General features: G+C 43.0%; 1 protein-coding gene across 4 annotated transcripts in view; it reads right to left on the reverse strand.

Annotated features, from left to right (window-relative positions):
- The window catches only part of RHOT1 (ras homolog family member T1), a 62,304-nt gene extending 45,193 nt beyond the window's left edge, over window positions 1–17,111 (reverse strand). For all 4 annotated transcript variants that reach the window (XM_068978681.1, XM_068978679.1, XM_068978680.1 and 1 more), the window contains exon 1: window positions 16,994–17,111. In XM_068978681.1, the coding sequence (XP_068834782.1) occupies window positions 16,994–17,069 (76 nt within the window). In that variant the 5' untranslated portion in view covers window positions 17,070–17,111. The remainder of the gene's footprint in view (window positions 1–16,993) is intronic.
- Between the last annotated feature and the right edge of the window lie 724 nt (window positions 17,112–17,835).

A 17,835-nucleotide genomic window follows, 5' to 3' on the forward strand; every position in this document is an offset into this window, starting at 1 on the left:
AACCATCTTTGCCTAAGCCTTTCTACTGATCATTCAAGTTCTGTCAAACTTCCTCTGACATTTTTAATACTCATTTCTTCTTCTCTGTTCCCAGTTTCCCCTAAACATAGCACTTTTACCAAAACACTTCCTAGTTCACAACTTTCCACCCCCTTCCCCAGTCTCTCCTCTCATTAATGCATCAGTAATACAAATGCAGTCCGTCCTTCTTGCACATTCTTTACATTTCCTAACTCTGATCAAAACCCATCCCTGACTCTCAATTACCTACCTCGTCAAAGTGTCGCTATTCTACTAGCCTTTGAAAATCATACATAATTTAACTCTAGATCATCTATCTTTCTTTCTTGCTAGTCCTCATACATGATTTACTCCAATAAGGCCATTCTGTTTGTGTAAGCCCAAACAAGCCATGACAAATCCTGGCCCCACTCACATGGTTTTCCTCATCTAAAAATACCATCCCCCTTCTCTGGTCTACTTTTCCAAACATTCACCATCGCTAAAGGACAGCTCCCTCTCTTCATTCTTTCTGGAGTTGTTTCGCCACTGATCTCCAGTAGCATACTGGGCACCTACCGACCTGGGGAGTTCATCTTTCAGTGTCCTATCTTTTTGCCTTTTCATACTCTTCATGGGGTTCTCAAGGCAAGAATACTGAAGTGGTGTGCCATTCCCTTCTCCAGGGGCAAAGAACTCCAGTGGAGAAGAACGTTTTGTCAGAACTCTCCACCATGACCCGTCCATCATGGGTGGCCCTACACGGCATGGCTCATAGTTTTATTGAGTTAGGCAAAGCTGTGGTCCATGTGATTAGATTGGTTAGTTTTCTGTGATTGTGGTTTTCAGTCTGTCTGCCCTCTGATGGAGAAGGGTAAGAGGCTTATGGAAGCTTCCTGATGGGAGAGACCTACTGAGGGGGAAACTGGGTCTTTTTCTGATGGGTGGGTCCATGCTCAGTAAATCTTTAATCCAATTTTCTGTTGATGGGTGGAGCTGTGTTTCCTCCCTGCTATTTACCTGGGGCCAAACTATAGTGGAAAAGGTCAGTTTTCATTCCAATCCCTAAGAAAGGCAATGCCAAAGAATGCTCAAACTACTGCACAATTGCACTCATCTCACATGCTAGTAAAGCAATGCTCAAAATTCTCCAAGCCAGGCTTCAACAATACGTGAACCATGAACTTCTTGATGTTCAAGCTGGTTTTAGAAAAGGCAGAGGAACCAGAGATCAAATTGCCAACATCCGCTGGATCATCGAAAAAGCAAGAGAGTTCCAGAAAAACATCTATTTCTGCTTTATTGACTATGCCAAAGCCTTTGACTGTGTGGATCACAATAAACTCTGGAAAATTCTGAGAGATGGGAATACCAGACCACCTGACCTGCCTCTTGAGAAATCTGTATGCAGGTCAGGAAGCAACAGTTAGAACTGGACATGGAACAACAGATTGGTTCCAAATAGGAAAAAGAGTACATCAAGGCTGAATATTGTCACCCTGCTTATTTAACTTATATGCAGAGTACATCATGAGAAACGCTGGACTGGAAGAAACACAAGCTGGAATCAAGATTGCCGGGAGAAATATCAATATCCTCAGATATGCAGATGACACCACCCTTATGGCAGAAAGCGAAGAACTCTTGATGAAAGTGAAAGAGGAAAGTAAAAAAGTTTGCTTAAAGCTCAACATTCAGAAAACGAAGATCATGGCATCCGGTCCCATCACTTCATGGCAAACAGATGGGGAAACAGTGGAAACAGTGTCAGACTTTATTTGGGGGCTCCAAAAACACTGCAGATGGTGACTGCAGCCATGAAATTAAAAGACGCTTACTCCTTGGAAGAAAAGTTATGACCAACCTAGATAGCATATTGAAAAGCAGAGACATTACTTTGCTGACTAAGGTCCGTCTAGTCAAGGCTATGGTTTGTCCTGTGGTCATGTATGGATGTGAGATTTGGACTGTGAAGAAGGCTGAGCGCTGAAAAAGTGATGCTTTTGAACTGTGGTGTTGGAGAAGACTCTTGAGATTCCCTTGGACTGCAAGGAGATCAGCCCTGGTATTTCTTTGGAAGGAATGATGCTAAAGCTGAAACTCCAGTACTTTGGCCACCTCATGTGAAGAGTTGACTCATTGGAAAAGACTCTGATGCTGGGAGGGATTGGGGGCAGGAGGAGAAGGGGACGACAGAGGATGAGATGGCTGGATGGCATCACTGACTCAATGGACCTGAATCTGAGTGGACTCCGGGAGTTGGTGATGGACAGGGAGGCCTGGTGTGCTGCGATTCATGGGGTCTCAAAGAGTCGGACCCGATTTAGTGACTGAACTGAACTGAAACTATGGTGGAGGTAATGAAGATAATGATCACCTCCTTCAAAAGATCCTCTTCCAACAACACAAGAGAAGACTCTTCACATGTACATTACCAGATGGTCAATACCGAAATCAGGTTGATTATATTCTTTGCAGCCAAACATGGGGAACTCTAAACAGTCAGTAAAAACAAGACCGGGAGCTGACTGTGGCTCAGATCATGAACTCCTTATTGCCAAATTCAGACTTAAATTGAAGAAAATAGGGAAAACCACTAGACCATTCAGGTATGACCTAAATCAAATCCCTTATGATTACACAGTGGAAGTGAGAAATAGATTTAAGAAACTAGATCTGATAGATAGAGTGCCTGATAAACTATGGATGGAGGTTCATGACATTGTACAGGAGACAGGAAGCAAGACCATCCCCAAGAAAAAGAAATGCAAAAAAGCAAAATGGTTATCTGAGGAGGCTTTACAAATAGCTGTGAAAAGAAGAGAGGTGAAAAGCAAAGGAGAAAAGGAAAGATATACCCATTTGAATGCAGAGTTCCAAAGAATAGCCAAGAAGAGATAAGAAAGCCTTCCTCAGCGATCAATGCAAAAAAATAGAGGAAAACAATAGAATGGGAAAGACTAGAGATCTCTTCAAGAAAATTAGAGATACCAAGAGAACATTTCATGCAAAGATGGGCTTGATAAAGGACAGAAATGGTATGGACCTAACAGAAGCAGAAGATATTAAGAAGAGGTGGCAAGAATACACAGAAAAACTGTACAAAAAAGATCTTCACGACCCAGATAATCACGATGGTGTGATCACTCACCAGCCAGACATCCTGGAATGTGAAGTCAAGTGGGCCTTAGAAAGTATCACTACGAACAAAGCTAGTGGAGGTGATGGCATTCCAGTTGAGCTATTTCAAATCCTAAAAGATGATGCTGTGAAAGTGCTACACTCAATATGCCAGCAAATTTGGAAAACTCAGCAGTGGCCACAAGACTGTAAAAGGTCAGTTTTCATTACAATCTCTAAGAAAGGCAATGCCAAAGAATGCTCAAACTACTGCACAATTGCACTCATTTCACACACTAGTATATGCTCAAAATTCTCCAAGCCAGGTTTCAACAATACATGAACCGTGAACTTCCAGATGTTCAAGCTGGTTTTTGAAAAGGCAGAGGAACCAGAGATCAAATTGCCAACATCTGCTGGATCATGGAAAAAGCAAGAGAGTTCCAGAAAAACATCTATCTCTGCTTTATTGACTATGCCAAAGCCTCTGACTGTGTGGATCACAATAAACTCTGGAAAATTCTGGGAATACCAGATCACCTGAGCTGCCTCTTGAGAAACCTAAATGCAGGTCAGGAAGCAACAGTGAGAACTGGACATGGAACAACAGGCTGGTTCCAAATAGGAAAAGGAGTACGTCAAGGCTGAATATTGTCACCCTGCTTATTTAACTTATATGCAGAGTACATCATGAGAAATGCTGGGCTGGAAGAAGCACAAGCTGGAATCAAGAGTGCTGGGAGAAATATCGATAACCTCAGATATGCAGATGACACCACCCTTATGGCAGAAAGCGAAGAACTGAAGAACCTCTTGATGAAAGTGAAAGAAGAGAGTGAAAAAGTTGGCTTAAAGCTCAACATCCAGAAAACGAAGATCATGGCATCCAGTCCCATCACTTCACGGCAAATAGATGGGGAAACAGTGGAAACAGTGTCAGACTTTATTTTGGGGGCTCCAAAATCACTGCAGATGGTGGTTGCAGCCATGAAATTAAAAGATGCTTACTCTTTGGAAGGAAAGTTATGACCAACCTAGACAGCATATTAAAAAGCAGAGACATTACTTTGCCAACAAAGGTCCGTCTAGCCAAGGCTACGGTTTTTCCAGGGGTCATGTATGGATGTGAGAGTTGGACTGTGAAGAAAGCTGAGTGCTGAAGAAGTGATGCTTTTGAACTGTGGTGCTAGAGAAGACTCTTGAGAGTCCCCTGGACTGTAAGGACATCCAACCAGTCCATCCATCCTAAATGAGATCAGTCCTTAGTGTTCATTGGAAGGACTGATGCTGAAGCTGAAACTCCAATACTTTGGCCAGATACTAAGAGCTGACTCATTTGAAAAGGCCCTGATGCTGGGAAAGATTGAAGGCGGGAGGAGAAGGGGATGACAGAGGATGAGATGGCTGGATGGCATCACCGACTCGACGGACATGAGTTTGGGTAAACCCTGGGAGTTGGTGATGGACAGGGAGGCCTGATGTGCTGCAGTCCATGGGGTCGCAGAGTCAGACACAACACAGCAACTTAACTGAAGGACACCTCAAATTCTACCTCACAATTTGTGGGATCTGACATCCTGGGGCTACTGAAGCCTTCCTCCTCCTCTGAATTACTCCTAAGCCATTTCATACACTGTTATGAATAGAAAGTATTAATACACACTTAACATCTATGAGTCTGAATTAACACAATAACCAGATATTTGAAAACACTGAATGCAATTTTCTAATTTCACAATGAAAAGGAGAGAAGAACTTGTAGCACTTCAACTAGACTGAGCTACATAACTTGATCTCACCTTGCCCCAAACACAATGGTATTGCTGTAGCTTCACCACTGCTATTTTGGAAATCGGGCCTACCCTTGGGAGCTCCTGGAACTCTCCCATTCACAGCTTTTCTTAAGAGTAACTGAAGAGCTGTGAATAGCAGGAAACTGCTGACGCATTCAAAAACAATTCTAAAGTTACTCTGCTCAACCTGCTTTTAGTAAAACAAATACCTAATGTTGAAATTATAGCTAGTTCTTATCCACTTATTTTTGGCTGCATTGGGTCCTCTTTCTCTAGTTGCGCTGTGTGGACTTCTTTGCAGTGGCTTTTCCTGTGGTGGAGGGCAGGCTCTAGGGTTTCAGCAGTTGTGGCTACCAGGTTCCAGAGCACGGGCTCAGTAATTGTGGTGCACGGGCTTAGCTGCCCCACAACATGTGGAATCTTCCCAGACCAGGTGTCGAACCCGTGTCTCCTGCACTGGCAGGCGGTTCTTAACCACTGGCCCACCAGCAAAATCCCCAAATCACAACTAGCAAAGGAGGATGTGTACAATAAAGAATACATCTGATCTTTACGCCTAGTTCCTGGCACAGCTTCAAAATCCCTTGGAATTTCCTGAGTGAAACCAGTGTCCTTTGTTATAGTCTCTTTCAACCATGCTTCAATTTAGCCTAATGAGGTGACTTATTAAAGGGGAAGGGAGGGCCTAGACAGCTTTCAGCATAGGGGTCAGCTGCCAGAAAAAATAACCATGTGATGAGGGGGTTGGAACCTTCAGCCCCACCCCAAAACCCCTGGGGAAGTGGGGCTGGGGTGCTAGAGACTGAGTTCAATGAAGGGGCTACCTAATGAAGCCCTATATGAAAACTCTGGATATATCAAAGCTCTGGGGATCTTCTTGGCTGGTGAACACATGGATAGACCATAAAGGTGGCACACCCTGACTCCACAGGAACCGCAGTTCCTGAGCTCAGGACCCTTCCGGACCTTCCCCCAGGTACCTCTTCATCTGGCTGTTCGTCTGTGTAATCTTAAGCACTGCGCTCTCCTGAGTTCCGTGAGTCATTCTAGTGAATTACTGAACCCAAGAGGTTGTGCAAAGCCCCTAATTGTAGTCAGCCAGAAAGAAGTGCGGATAGTCTGGGGACCCCACTGGCAGACAGAAACTAAAGAGTAAAGGTGATCTTGTTGGGGATCTTGCCCCTTAATTTGTAGGATCTGAGGCTAATCCAGGGTAGTTAGTGTCAAAATTGAATTCAACTGAAGGACACCCAGGTAGTTTCAGAAAATTGTCAGACTGTAGACAGCATGATGGTTTTGCATTTCTAAAAAGAAAGGATGGCTCAAAAAACTGAGAAACACTGTTAACAGAACTTCTATCCAAGAGTACAAGTTCCACTCAGACATAGCTGTGCCCTGCCCGAAGCAAACTAGGAAAAACACTAGAAGAACACAGAGTATTATGCTTCTAATGACCCATCTTTCTTCTGCAGACTCCTAACCAGTTTATTTGATAAGTATTTACCTAGTTGTCTTCTAAGAAAGTTTAGTCTTAGATACTCTGGGGGATAATATGGGAAATGTATAAAACAACAGATAAAACTGCCATAAAAGAAGTATGGATCGAGTGCTATCTTCAATCATTCTGTTTTAAAAAGGGAAGGGGAAATAAGGAAGAGCAGGAAGAAAAGTGAATATTTTCTCCTCCCAGAAGTCTCTCTAAATATAGCAGGAAATCAAAAAGCTCATAAAAGAAGCTCCCTAGAAGGAAAAAAAAAAAAAATCAGTAAAGATATCTAAGCAACCTTCCAGCACATCACCCGTGGTCTCCTGAAGGATCTCCTGGACCTCCTTGGCAAAAACCTGATGTGTCCTACCAGCTAATGAGTATCTCCAGAAAGACTAAGAAACAAGTATTTCATGATCACCCACAGGAAACTCCACAGGGCAGGGAACATGTTTTCCTTGCTCAGTAGTCAATCTGTAGCTCCTAGGAAATGCACTTAGTAAAATGGAGCATAGTGGCTAAGAGCACATCTTTGAATTTCAAGAAAGTGGTTGGTTACCTTTGAGGGAAAGGGAGGGAAATACAATGAGGAGGGAGCGTCAGCTGATTGGTGACGTTTTATTTATTAAGCCAGGTGATGGGTATTTGTTAGATGAATCTTTTTACATTTTATACAAACATTTCACCAAAAAAAGAAAAAAAGAATATAGGCTGTGGAATGAGACAGAATTGGACTGCAATCTCGGTGTCAGCGCTTATAAACTGTGTTTCCTCAGGCAAGCCACAAAGCCTCACTTCATTCATCTATAAAATATAATACTGAAGAGCTTTACAGAAGTGGTAAAAAGATTAAGATGACAGATACATAATGCTTGGGACAATACCTGGCACACATTAAATACGCAAAACAGTAGTAGTTGTGTTGAGGAGGAGTTTGAATTAAAGGAGTTAAGCAAGCACTGGGGCAGGATTTTGGAACCGGTTTTGCCATTAATAGCATGACCCTGAGTTGTCACTGACTCTGGGCCACCATTTTCCCATCAGTTAAAAAAAATGGGTTAGATGCTATTAATGTTTATATTTTATGATTTATCTAAACCAGCATGTAGCACAGCTAGAAAACAGGCCTATAACAGACAAAAGTGCACGTTACATTAATGGTAATATATTCTGCAGTATCCTCAAAATGCCAGACAGATCCCCAAATTGCATGTTATCTGTTCTGTGTATGGGACAGTGATCTGACCAAAACTTTCATCCATCTGTAAGAACACAGAGGGACCCATGGAGCCAATATGGGGTCCAAGATTTCTAGTACTTGATGGCTTACATTCAGCATTTCATAACTTAAATGACTCCTTCCATCACGACCTTGTTTAGGGTTCCAGCAACTCCAAACCTTCAGCCAGCTCAAGTTAGTGCTCATCTCCACGTTTATAGTCTCCAACCTAATTCCACGTGATTATTCACAGTGGAGGTAAAATCAAGCTGACCCTTGGACAACACAGGTATGGACTGTGCGGTCCACCTTGATGGACTTTTTTTCAATAGCAAATACCACAGTACTACACAATCTGCAGATTTGCGATGTGAAATCACAGACTCAGAGGAACCCAGTAAACAGAGGGCTGGTTACATGCAGATTTTCAACTGCACAGAAGGTCGGTGCCCCTAACCCCTGTATTGTTCAAAGGTCAACTGGACACAACTTAGCAACTAAACAACAACAAAAGGTTATCTTAAAATGAGCCAAGCTACCCTCTTCTTACCCCAGACATTTACCAAACCTTTTAGAAGATCCAATGCCTATACAATACCTGTGACCTTTGAACTTCGGGCCCTCTCTGGCCCCAAGAGAGATGCCTGCTTTTTCCCTGGTCTCCTAAACCTAACAACTACCGCCAGCACAGAGGTCCCCAGAAACTCTTCCATTCTGAAGAACTCTCCTGGGTATCATAGACAGCTGACCCATGAACAACCGAGGGTAAGGGACGCTGGCACAAGCACAGCTGAAAATCCTGGTATAACTTACAGTCGAACTTCTGCATCAGCAGTTCTTCTGTATCCTCATCCCTGGATTCAACCAGCTGTGGACTGTGGAGTACTGTAGTATTTACTATTGAAAAAGATCCTCAGATAAGTGGATCTGTGCAGTTCCAACCCGCACTGTTCAAAGGTCAGCTGTACAGGTCTATAATGTTATCCTTGATCTACTATGTTAGGAATGGGAAAAAAAAAAATGAACCAGATCCTTAATAACTCAGACACTCCTTGGTCACGAAAACAAGTCCCACTCTTGGGTCTTGAGAAGTCTGCCTACTTTAATGTCTTGATTCTTCTCATAATCCTCTTTTTAGAATTACTGGGTTGGCCAAAAAGTTCGTTTGGATTTTCCCATGAGATTGTACAGAAAAACCCAAATCAACTTTTTTGGCCAACTCATTATCTTTAAAAAATTTTATTTGTATCCTACCATTCTAAGGCCCTCACCAGTTTCAGAAGAAATCTACCCTTGAATCCTCAACTCCAAATGTTAAACAAAGTGTTCAAAATTATGTCGATTAACAATATCAAAATGCCTAGTAGTTTCTAAAACAGCTAAGGGCTTATTTCTCCTTTATCACCGTCACTCGGGTTCTCTTAGCAAAAGCAGGTCTTCAACAGCTGTTCCACGCTACCTTTAAAGCTCCCCTTAACCATACCCTTTAAAATGCATCCATCCTTATCGCTCTTCTTAGAACAACCCCTTTTTAGTCTTAGTCCCTTTCTGCTTTTCCCAAGGACCCTTTGTATCTCCAGTGATATTTTCAGAGGAGAAAGATCACTATTTTGAAGAAAATCAGAATTTTTCACAGCTCAGCTCTTCGGGGCAGTTCTGGCTCTCTGCAGCAACTCCTGCAAAAGCACAGACCTGCCACCATGTCTGTTCCAACAGGGCAGGCCTCAGAGGAAGGAAAGGAACAGCTTGGGGGAGAGGAGGCCTTGGAAAGACAGCAGCAATTTTAAAACTTTACTTATGCTTGATCACACAGACTTAGGAGAGTGGTACCAACGAGTAGGAATAAATTCCCAGAACCAAAAAGTAGGCATAAATTTCTATCGATACTATCTTTCAGACTGTGATATTCTGTTTACTCATTCATATTCTGCCTCATCTGTTGAGGAATCCGAGGCAGTGTAGCACTCACTAGAGTAAAAAATAATCCTATCTAGTTTCTGAAGTAATTGTCTAATAAAAGACCTTAAAAAAAAAAATCAAAGAACATGAATCTCTTCCACATAAAAATCCAAGAGTGATTTCCTTTTTTAAAAGAAGTTCAAAATAATAGCAAGAGAGAGTGAGAGAGACAGTACAGTGAATTGGGAAGGAAATAAGCAGGCATGTTTTCACTAGTATCATTTGGGGTTTCCATTTGGAGGAGCAGTGAGATGATAGCTGCTGTAACTACTAAAGGGTTACACAGATATGATTTACTTTCAAAATGCTTTGGAGAATCTAAACTAGGGCTGTTTTGCTTCTCTTAAGGTCTACCCACCTAACCTTGAGTAAGACTATCAAAGAAATAATAAAGCAGCAGGTTTAAAGTTAAAACAGGCCACTTTCAAGCTAATTTTAATTGAGAAATAAATGAATGCCTTGAAGATAAGGAAAAATGTTTTAGATTACTAGAAATTTAAAGCTATTTAACAAGCCTATGATCAAAAAAGTCCCTTATGGGAATTCCCTGGGGGGTCCAGTGGTTAGGACTCCATGCTTTCACTGCTAAGGGTGCCGGTTCAATCCCTGGTCAAGGCCAAAAAAACACAAAGTCCCTATGACAATGTCAGATGAGTATAAGCACTGTAAGCACTAAGCAGTTTTAACTACTCCAAAAACTAAAAATTATTTCCATAAAGGAACAATATCCCAAGCTCTTCTCTAGTTATTGTATCAATTAAAATTTATACTTAATATAAATACAATATATAATAAATATTTTATATAGTACAGTTTTATAACAATAACTAGAATTAAATTTATTATATACGATATAAGTATTGATATGGAGGACAAAAAATTATCCTTTGTTAGCCAGTCATCTGATGGTCTCTACTTCCTCTATTTTGCCTGACAAATATTAAAGTGATCTACAAAAATTACAAGCATGGCCACAGTTATTCCCAAGGACAGAAGGCCTTCTGATTCAGTTCAACACAACATGCTACAGTTCAGTCTGAAACTCCATGCTTCTAAGTAGGTCATCCATGGGAAGCATAATTCATCACTACAGAGTAAATTATTTAGATTTATCCAGGCTAAAAATTTCTTTGTCTTTTCATCAAAGCTTTTGAACATCCAGTTCCAAATGACAGCAAATTCTTAATATTCATGAAGCGGAAATAACATTCTCTGGTTCCAATTACCATCCTACCAGCCACTTTGGGAAATTCTTCTTGATAACAAACACCCCATGCTTCAAGTAGCAAAGGGATCTACTCATTTTTATCTGCTTCTTTATTAAGAAGCCTTGTTGGCTCTTCCTAAGTTATTGTAATTAGAATACAAAGGGAGGAGGAGAGTGATGATGAAGTTGTATTTTAAACTGCAAAACTTTAAAATTTGGGGAAATAGCTGAGAACTGTTCCAAAAGAAAATTTCATTGACCATATGCAGACAATGTCAGCTGCAGAAGGACAAATGATGTGGTCTATCCCTCTCCTTCAAACTCCATCAACACTAGTGCCCAACTGGAGCCAGAAGAGCAGAAGAGACAGCAGAAAACAAGTCTCAGTATGTGTATAAGGAGGATATAGAAGAGACTCTATAAACAAAACAGACTATGTATTAGGTTGGTGCAAAAGTAATTGTGGTTTTGCACTGTAGAATTCTGCCATTTGATACTGGAATATATTCTTAAATGTGGTTATGTTATACACCATTTTAATGCACATTTCTCGCTTTATGAGTTTTTGCTAATGACTAATTACTTGCTATTTATTTTAGACTAGGGAAATAACGTTGGACAAAAAGCAACTTTCTTATTCAAGTTCAAAATGGGTCGTAAAACAGTGGAGACAACTCACAACATCAACACATTTGGCCCAGAAGCTCCTAACAAACATAGAGCGCAGTGGTGGTTCAAGAAGATTTGCAAAAGAAATGAGAGCCTTGAAGATGAGCTCAGTGGCCAGCCATCAGAAGTTGACAACAATCAATTGAGAATATCATCAAAGCTGATCCTTTTATGACTACATGAGAAGCTGCTGAAGAACTCAACATGGACCAATCTATGGTCATTCTGCATTTGAAGCAAATTGGAAAGGAAAAAAAACTCAGTAAGTGGGTATCCCATGCTGCTGCTGCTGCTAAGTCGCTTCAGTCGTGTCCGACTCTGTGCGACCCCAGAGATGGCAGCCCACCAGGCTCCACCGTCCCTGGGATTCTCCAGGCAAGAACACTGGAGTGGGTTGCCATATCCTTCTCCAATGCATGAAAGTGAAAAGTCAAAGTGAAGTCGTTCAGTCATGTCCGACTCCTAGCGACCCCATGGACTGCAGCCCACCAGGCTCCTCTGTCCATGGGATTTTCCAGGCAAGAGTACTAGAGTGGGTTGCCATTGCCTTCTCCAGGGTATCCTATGAGCTGACCACAAATCAAAAAAATTGTCATTTTGAAGTGTTGTCTTCTCTTATTCTACACAACAACAAACCATTTCCTAATCAGACTGTGACATGCAACAAAAAGTGGACTGTATACAACAACCTGCGATGACCAGCTCAGTGGTTGGACCAAGGCAGCAGCTCCAAAGCACTCCCCAAAGCCAAAGTTGCACCAAAAAAAGGTCACGGTCACTGTTTGGTGGTCAGCTGCCCATCTGATCCACTATAGCTTTCTGGATCCATGCAAAACCATTACAATGGAGAAGTAGGCTCAGCAAACCAATGAGACGCACCGAAAACTGCAACACCTGCAGCCAGCACTGGTCAACCGAAAGGGTCCAATTCTTCATGACGACACGTGACTGCATGTTGCACACCCAATACTTTAAAAGCTGAACGAACTGGGCTACGATGTTGTGCCTCATCCACCATACTCACCTGATCTCTCAGCAACCTGCTACCTCTTTTTCAAGCATCTCGCAGGAGGCAGAAAATGTGTTGATTGTAATGGTTCCTATTTTGATTAATAAAGATGTGGTTGAGCCTAGCTATAATCATTTAAAATTCACTGTCCGAAACCCCAATTACATTTGCACCAACCTAGTAGACTGGACTTTGTGTGGCCAATCACCCAGATGATAGTAGGTACCATACTGGGTTGAGTATCTATCACCCAGACACAGTATAATTAAAACTGGAGCACTTTAATCTTTAAATGTCATTCTAACAACGAACAGAATGGAGAGCAACGTGGTTTTCAAAAGGATCGCTGAAAGTCTTTTTCTAAAATAAACACTAGCTTATTCCCGAAGTCTCTTTAACTCTTATACCTAAAGAATCTTTCTCTAATTCCTTCAAACCTCTAAATGGCCTCTGCTGGTTCAAGGGGAAGCTGACCTCTTTTGGCAAGGACTACAATTCCTGGCAGCCAATTCATGAACTAAACATGGCATTGCCAGAACACAGGAATCTTCTCCAACAAAATTAAGCTAAGAACATGGAACTAGAGACTGGATGAATGCGGCCCCTTCAAATCCTAACAATAACCACAGCAGATTTGATTTTAAGAAAGGAGAATGATCACATTTTTATGACTAAGAGGAGTGGTTTAGGAAACGAAGTGTAAATAAACTAGCTTGTTTATTTACTAGTGTAAATAAACTATCATTCTTTCAACAACTATTTGAGTGCCTACTTTGTGCCAGGCCTATTCTAGGCCCCGAGAAATGGCAATAAACAAGACAAATCCACGGTCTTTATGAAGCTTACCTTCCAGCCCAAGCAACAACAGCAACAACAAAAAGTGAACACTTATGCAAGGGAGGAGGGATAACGCCTGGGTCAGAGACTTCCTGTAGAGAAAGCAAACTAAAGGAGAGAGTAGTACAAGAGCAAAGCAAGGGCCGGATTGTGAAAGACTCCGTTAGGCCTGCTTTAAAAAGTGTGATGGCCTTTATTCTAAGTGAAAGTAGAAATCATCAGAGAATTTTTAAGCTGGGTAACAGGATCTGAGATATTTTTTAAAGATGACTCTTGTCTGCTACATGGAGAATGGATGAAATTAGAAGCAGGGACACCAGTTAAGGAGATGTTACAAAAGCCTAGGCCAGAGCCAACCAAAGCTTGAGCTAGTTTGGCAGAGGTTTTGATGATAAACTAAGCAGTTAGACAGAAAAGAGCTACCGGATTTATTTAAAAGGATGTCAACAGTTCCACTTTCTTAACTGATTTGACCAGAAGACCAATATATCTCATTTTAATTTAAAACAAGGCCACTAAAACTAAGACTATCCTGTGTACTTTTAATGTAGATACATGATTTGGATTAACCCATTCCTCATACTGTAACAAGGACATTTGTTAAACATACTAATGCAAATCTAGCTAAATGCAAATTCTGGCCAATGAAATAGATTAGGAAAAGTTATAACCTGAAAAACTAAGCTTTGTGTGGTTGCATTTTTAAAGGTTGTTTAAAGAATGGTATTTGACTTTTAATTTGGCCTGAATAGTATTCAATACACTCGGTAATGAAGGTAAATAAGATACTTAAAAATACTTTGGCTTTCTTTACAAATAAACATTTTAATATTTATAGATAGCCTAGCTTTTCTGATCTAAGCAGTCAATAGGCATTAAGCAACTAGTTAGTGTTAAAACCTTGTTGGCTCAGAATCCAAATTCTGGATGGGCCAAGAAAAGATCCATTTCACCTCTAGAGTACAGTACAGGTTAAGCCAACGGACTGCTGAAACCACTCACAAGTATTTGGGAGCCTCAGTGAATGACACTGCCGCTGTGTGGTGAAGGGACTGACACTGACAGCAATAAAATGTACTCAAGTGATAGAGAAACAATACCGAGAGACAATGTTCCTTTTTCTTTTCTTTTCCTATTTCCCTTAGTTAACCATCTTAAATACAATACTTTGGCCACCTGATGTGAAGAACTGACTCATTGGAAAAGACCCTGATGCTGGGAAAGATTGAAGGCAGGAGGACAAGGGGACAACAGAGGATGAGACGGCTGGACTGAATCACTGACTCAATGGACATGAGTTTGAGCAAGCTCTGCGAGCTGGTGATGGACAGGGAGGCCTGGCGTGCTGCAGTCCATGGGGTTGCAGAGTCGGACACAACTGAGTGACTGAACTGAACCATCTTAAAAATACAACAGAATTATTATTTCTGATAAATTTGTATATTGGACCAGTATTAAAACAGTCCTGGGACTTCCCTGGTGGTCCAGTGGGTAACACACCATGCTTCCAATGCAGCAAGCATGGGTTTGATCCCTGATCAGAGAACTAAGATCCCACATGCTGCACAGTGGGGCCAAAAAATAAAACAGTCTTGGTCACACTACTTATCTAGCATTTACAGCTAGGCTAAGCAGCTGTCAAGATACATTAAATCTCAAAAAGTAATGTTTCACTCATTTCCCCCCAGTATACACATTTCCTCCCACATTTAAGAATACTAGAAAGAGGAAAAATCATGTATATATGATATCAGGCCTAAAGCTTTTGGTACTATTTTCTTTAAGAAAAATATCTTCCTCAGAAATGAAGGCTTTATTCTTGCCTGGGAAATCCCATGGATAGAGGAGCCTGGCGGGCTATAGTCCATGGGGTTGCAAAAGTCAGACACAACTTAGCAACTAAACCACTGCCATAAGTAACACTGTTAACATCTTAACTTAAATGTCCTAAGGCTGACCCTGTATCTCACATATGTATGGCGTTTCCATTTAGATACTTTACAGACTAAGGATTACATGTAATTGCTAAATTCAGTACTAAAACCAAAAGAGAGAATTTCTGCTTTAAAAAAAAAAAGTTGTCTTTCAATCAGCAGTTTTTTTCAGCCCATCATCTACTCACTACTTTCCCTGTCTTGCTCCAAATGCATCAACCTGAATCATCTTCCTGAACTTTGTCAAGGAAGTCCATGCAAAACACAGATTGAGATACATATGTGGTTTAAATTAAAACTAAAATTCACAGCTGCAAACCAAACAGTAAACTGTGTCTGGCCAAGCTTACTTCTAAATTTTTATTCTAAAGGAAAATTTCTATTGATTCAACAGCAGGTGAACAAGGATTTCAATGAATGGCAAAGAACACTACAGAAGAGAGTAAAAGTATCTTAGTTTTCTTCCTTGGAGAGCATCACAGTGACCTGGAGGAGCTACTCTAGAATGGAACAGTTCAGAAAAGAAAGTTTCAAAGCAAGCAATGGTAGAGCCTTAACTTGTTTTTTCACTGTTGGGTCTGACTCTTTGTGACCCCCATGGACTACAGCCTACTAGGCTCCTCAGTCCATGGGATTTCCCAGTCAAGAATACTGGAGTGGGTTGCCATTTCCTTCTCCAAGGGATCTTCCTGACCTAGGGATTGAACCCGTGTCTCCACTTGGCAGGTGGATTCTTCACCACTGAGGCACCTGGGAAAACCAGAGCATTACCAAATGTACTTCAAAACAAACAATCCAGTCCTCCCCAGCCTGCTTTCTTATTTCAGTCCTACCAATTGAGTCATGTACCTTACACAACAGATATCAAGCAGTCCCTGCTGTTCTGTCCCCAAGTCAGTGAACAGACATGCTTCCTTCACTACATCTTCAAAAGTGAAATCTAAGAATCTCACAGTTGGGGGGGGGGGGGGTCACGTATGTTGGTCTATTTGGGTCTCACGTGTGCCCGTTATTTTAAAATTAACTACCAAGTTTGAGTCTATTGTATTCTGTTACAATAATGTTTTAAAAGAGGAGGGCAACTAGACTTCAGGGTTACAATAATTCTCTCAACAGACGGACCCTTCTCAGATAAGCATTCATTGAACACTTGCATAACTTGAACTTGAGAGTACGTTTTTGAGGAAAATACCCAGTGATTCCAATGCAAAGAGCAAAGATCGTTTTAAAAAATGCTCCGCGTCTTACATGTCTAGAGCTAGGGAGACCGCGAGCGCAAAAAGAGGCAGAGACACCTGACCTTGCCCACAAGTCGCCCAGTCCTGCAGCCCTCCCCCTGGCTTCCCCGGGAGAGGCGCTTCACGCCATTCCAATTGGCCGCCGGTCTGCCTGCCTGTTCCAGCACCTGCCTGGCAAGGACAGGGGCATCTCCGCGGAAGACGAGAGGGCTTGAGAGGAGGCGGCCTCGGAAACGGGGAGGCCCGGGAGGAAAGGATTCCAAGTGGGAAAGGAGGCGAGGACCTTCGGACGAATGAGGCCGGGCGGTCAGGGGTTAATGGAGACGCGGCTGGGGGGGTGGAACACGATGGTGGGACCGGGGAGAGAGGTCTCAGGAGGGACCCGGGGAGGCGAGAGGTCGAGGGCCGCAGCCGAAAGAGAAGAGCCGAGGAGCTGGGAGGCCCGGGGGCGCGGAGGGGAGGGCAGCGGGGCGGCAGGGGCTGCGGCGGCCGCGGCCAGCCCCCCGGCGCGCGGGGACTCACGTTCTCCCACCAGCAGGATCCGCACGTCTTTCTTCATGTCGGCGGCTCGCAGGGGCCGGCCTCGGCCCGCAGGCATGGAGCGGACTCCTCTAGCCGGGAGCGCCCAGCCCGCCGCGCCGCTCTCCCCGCCCCGCCGGCGCCGCCTGCCAGCCTCCCCGCGCCGCCCCTCCCGAGCCTCGGCCGCCCGGGCCCGCCTCACCGCCTCCTCAGCAGCTTCCCAGCTTGAGAGCCGGGAAGGCGCCGGCCCCGCCTCCTCCGGCTCCGCCGCGGCGGCGGGGAGGACGGGGCGCAGCGAGGGACAAGCGATTTCGCAACGCGAACGCTCTCCGTCCCGCAGCTGCGCCCCAGCTGTGCTGTGCGCCGCAGCGCATCGCCAGGGAGTCTCACCCACCCTCCTCGGGGAACACCGGTCAGGATAAGCTTTGGACCCGGAATCTGAGTGGCAGAGTCGCTAGTCTTGACCCCATTTCTTTTACAGAACAGGGGCAGGAAAAGTTCCTCGCTCAAGGTCAGATAGCTAGAACTTGGCAGTGTGACTCGGGGCGGGAATATTCTCACCAGAATGACTATAAGCTCCAGGTGAGCAGCGACCTGTCTACCTGGTTTTCAGCAGTATTCCCCCACCTTACTGGCCAAAGCCCTCGGAAAGTGCTTGATTGACTCCCAGAATCGACCCCTCTCCACTACCCAAAGTCCACCATCCTAGCTGCTTTTTACCTGTGCTGTTTATAAAATATGATTCTAAATAATGAGGTTAGTTTCTACGCTTTCAGTGTAAGCAGCTTCATTTCTTTGTAACCAAACTAAATGTTTTTCCTCTCTGTGTATGGTTTACTTTAGGC

The sequence above is a fragment of the Capricornis sumatraensis genome, chromosome 8, assembly GCF_032405125.1.
Source record: "Capricornis sumatraensis isolate serow.1 chromosome 8, serow.2, whole genome shotgun sequence".
Taxonomy (NCBI): Eukaryota; Metazoa; Chordata; class Mammalia; order Artiodactyla; family Bovidae; genus Capricornis; species Capricornis sumatraensis.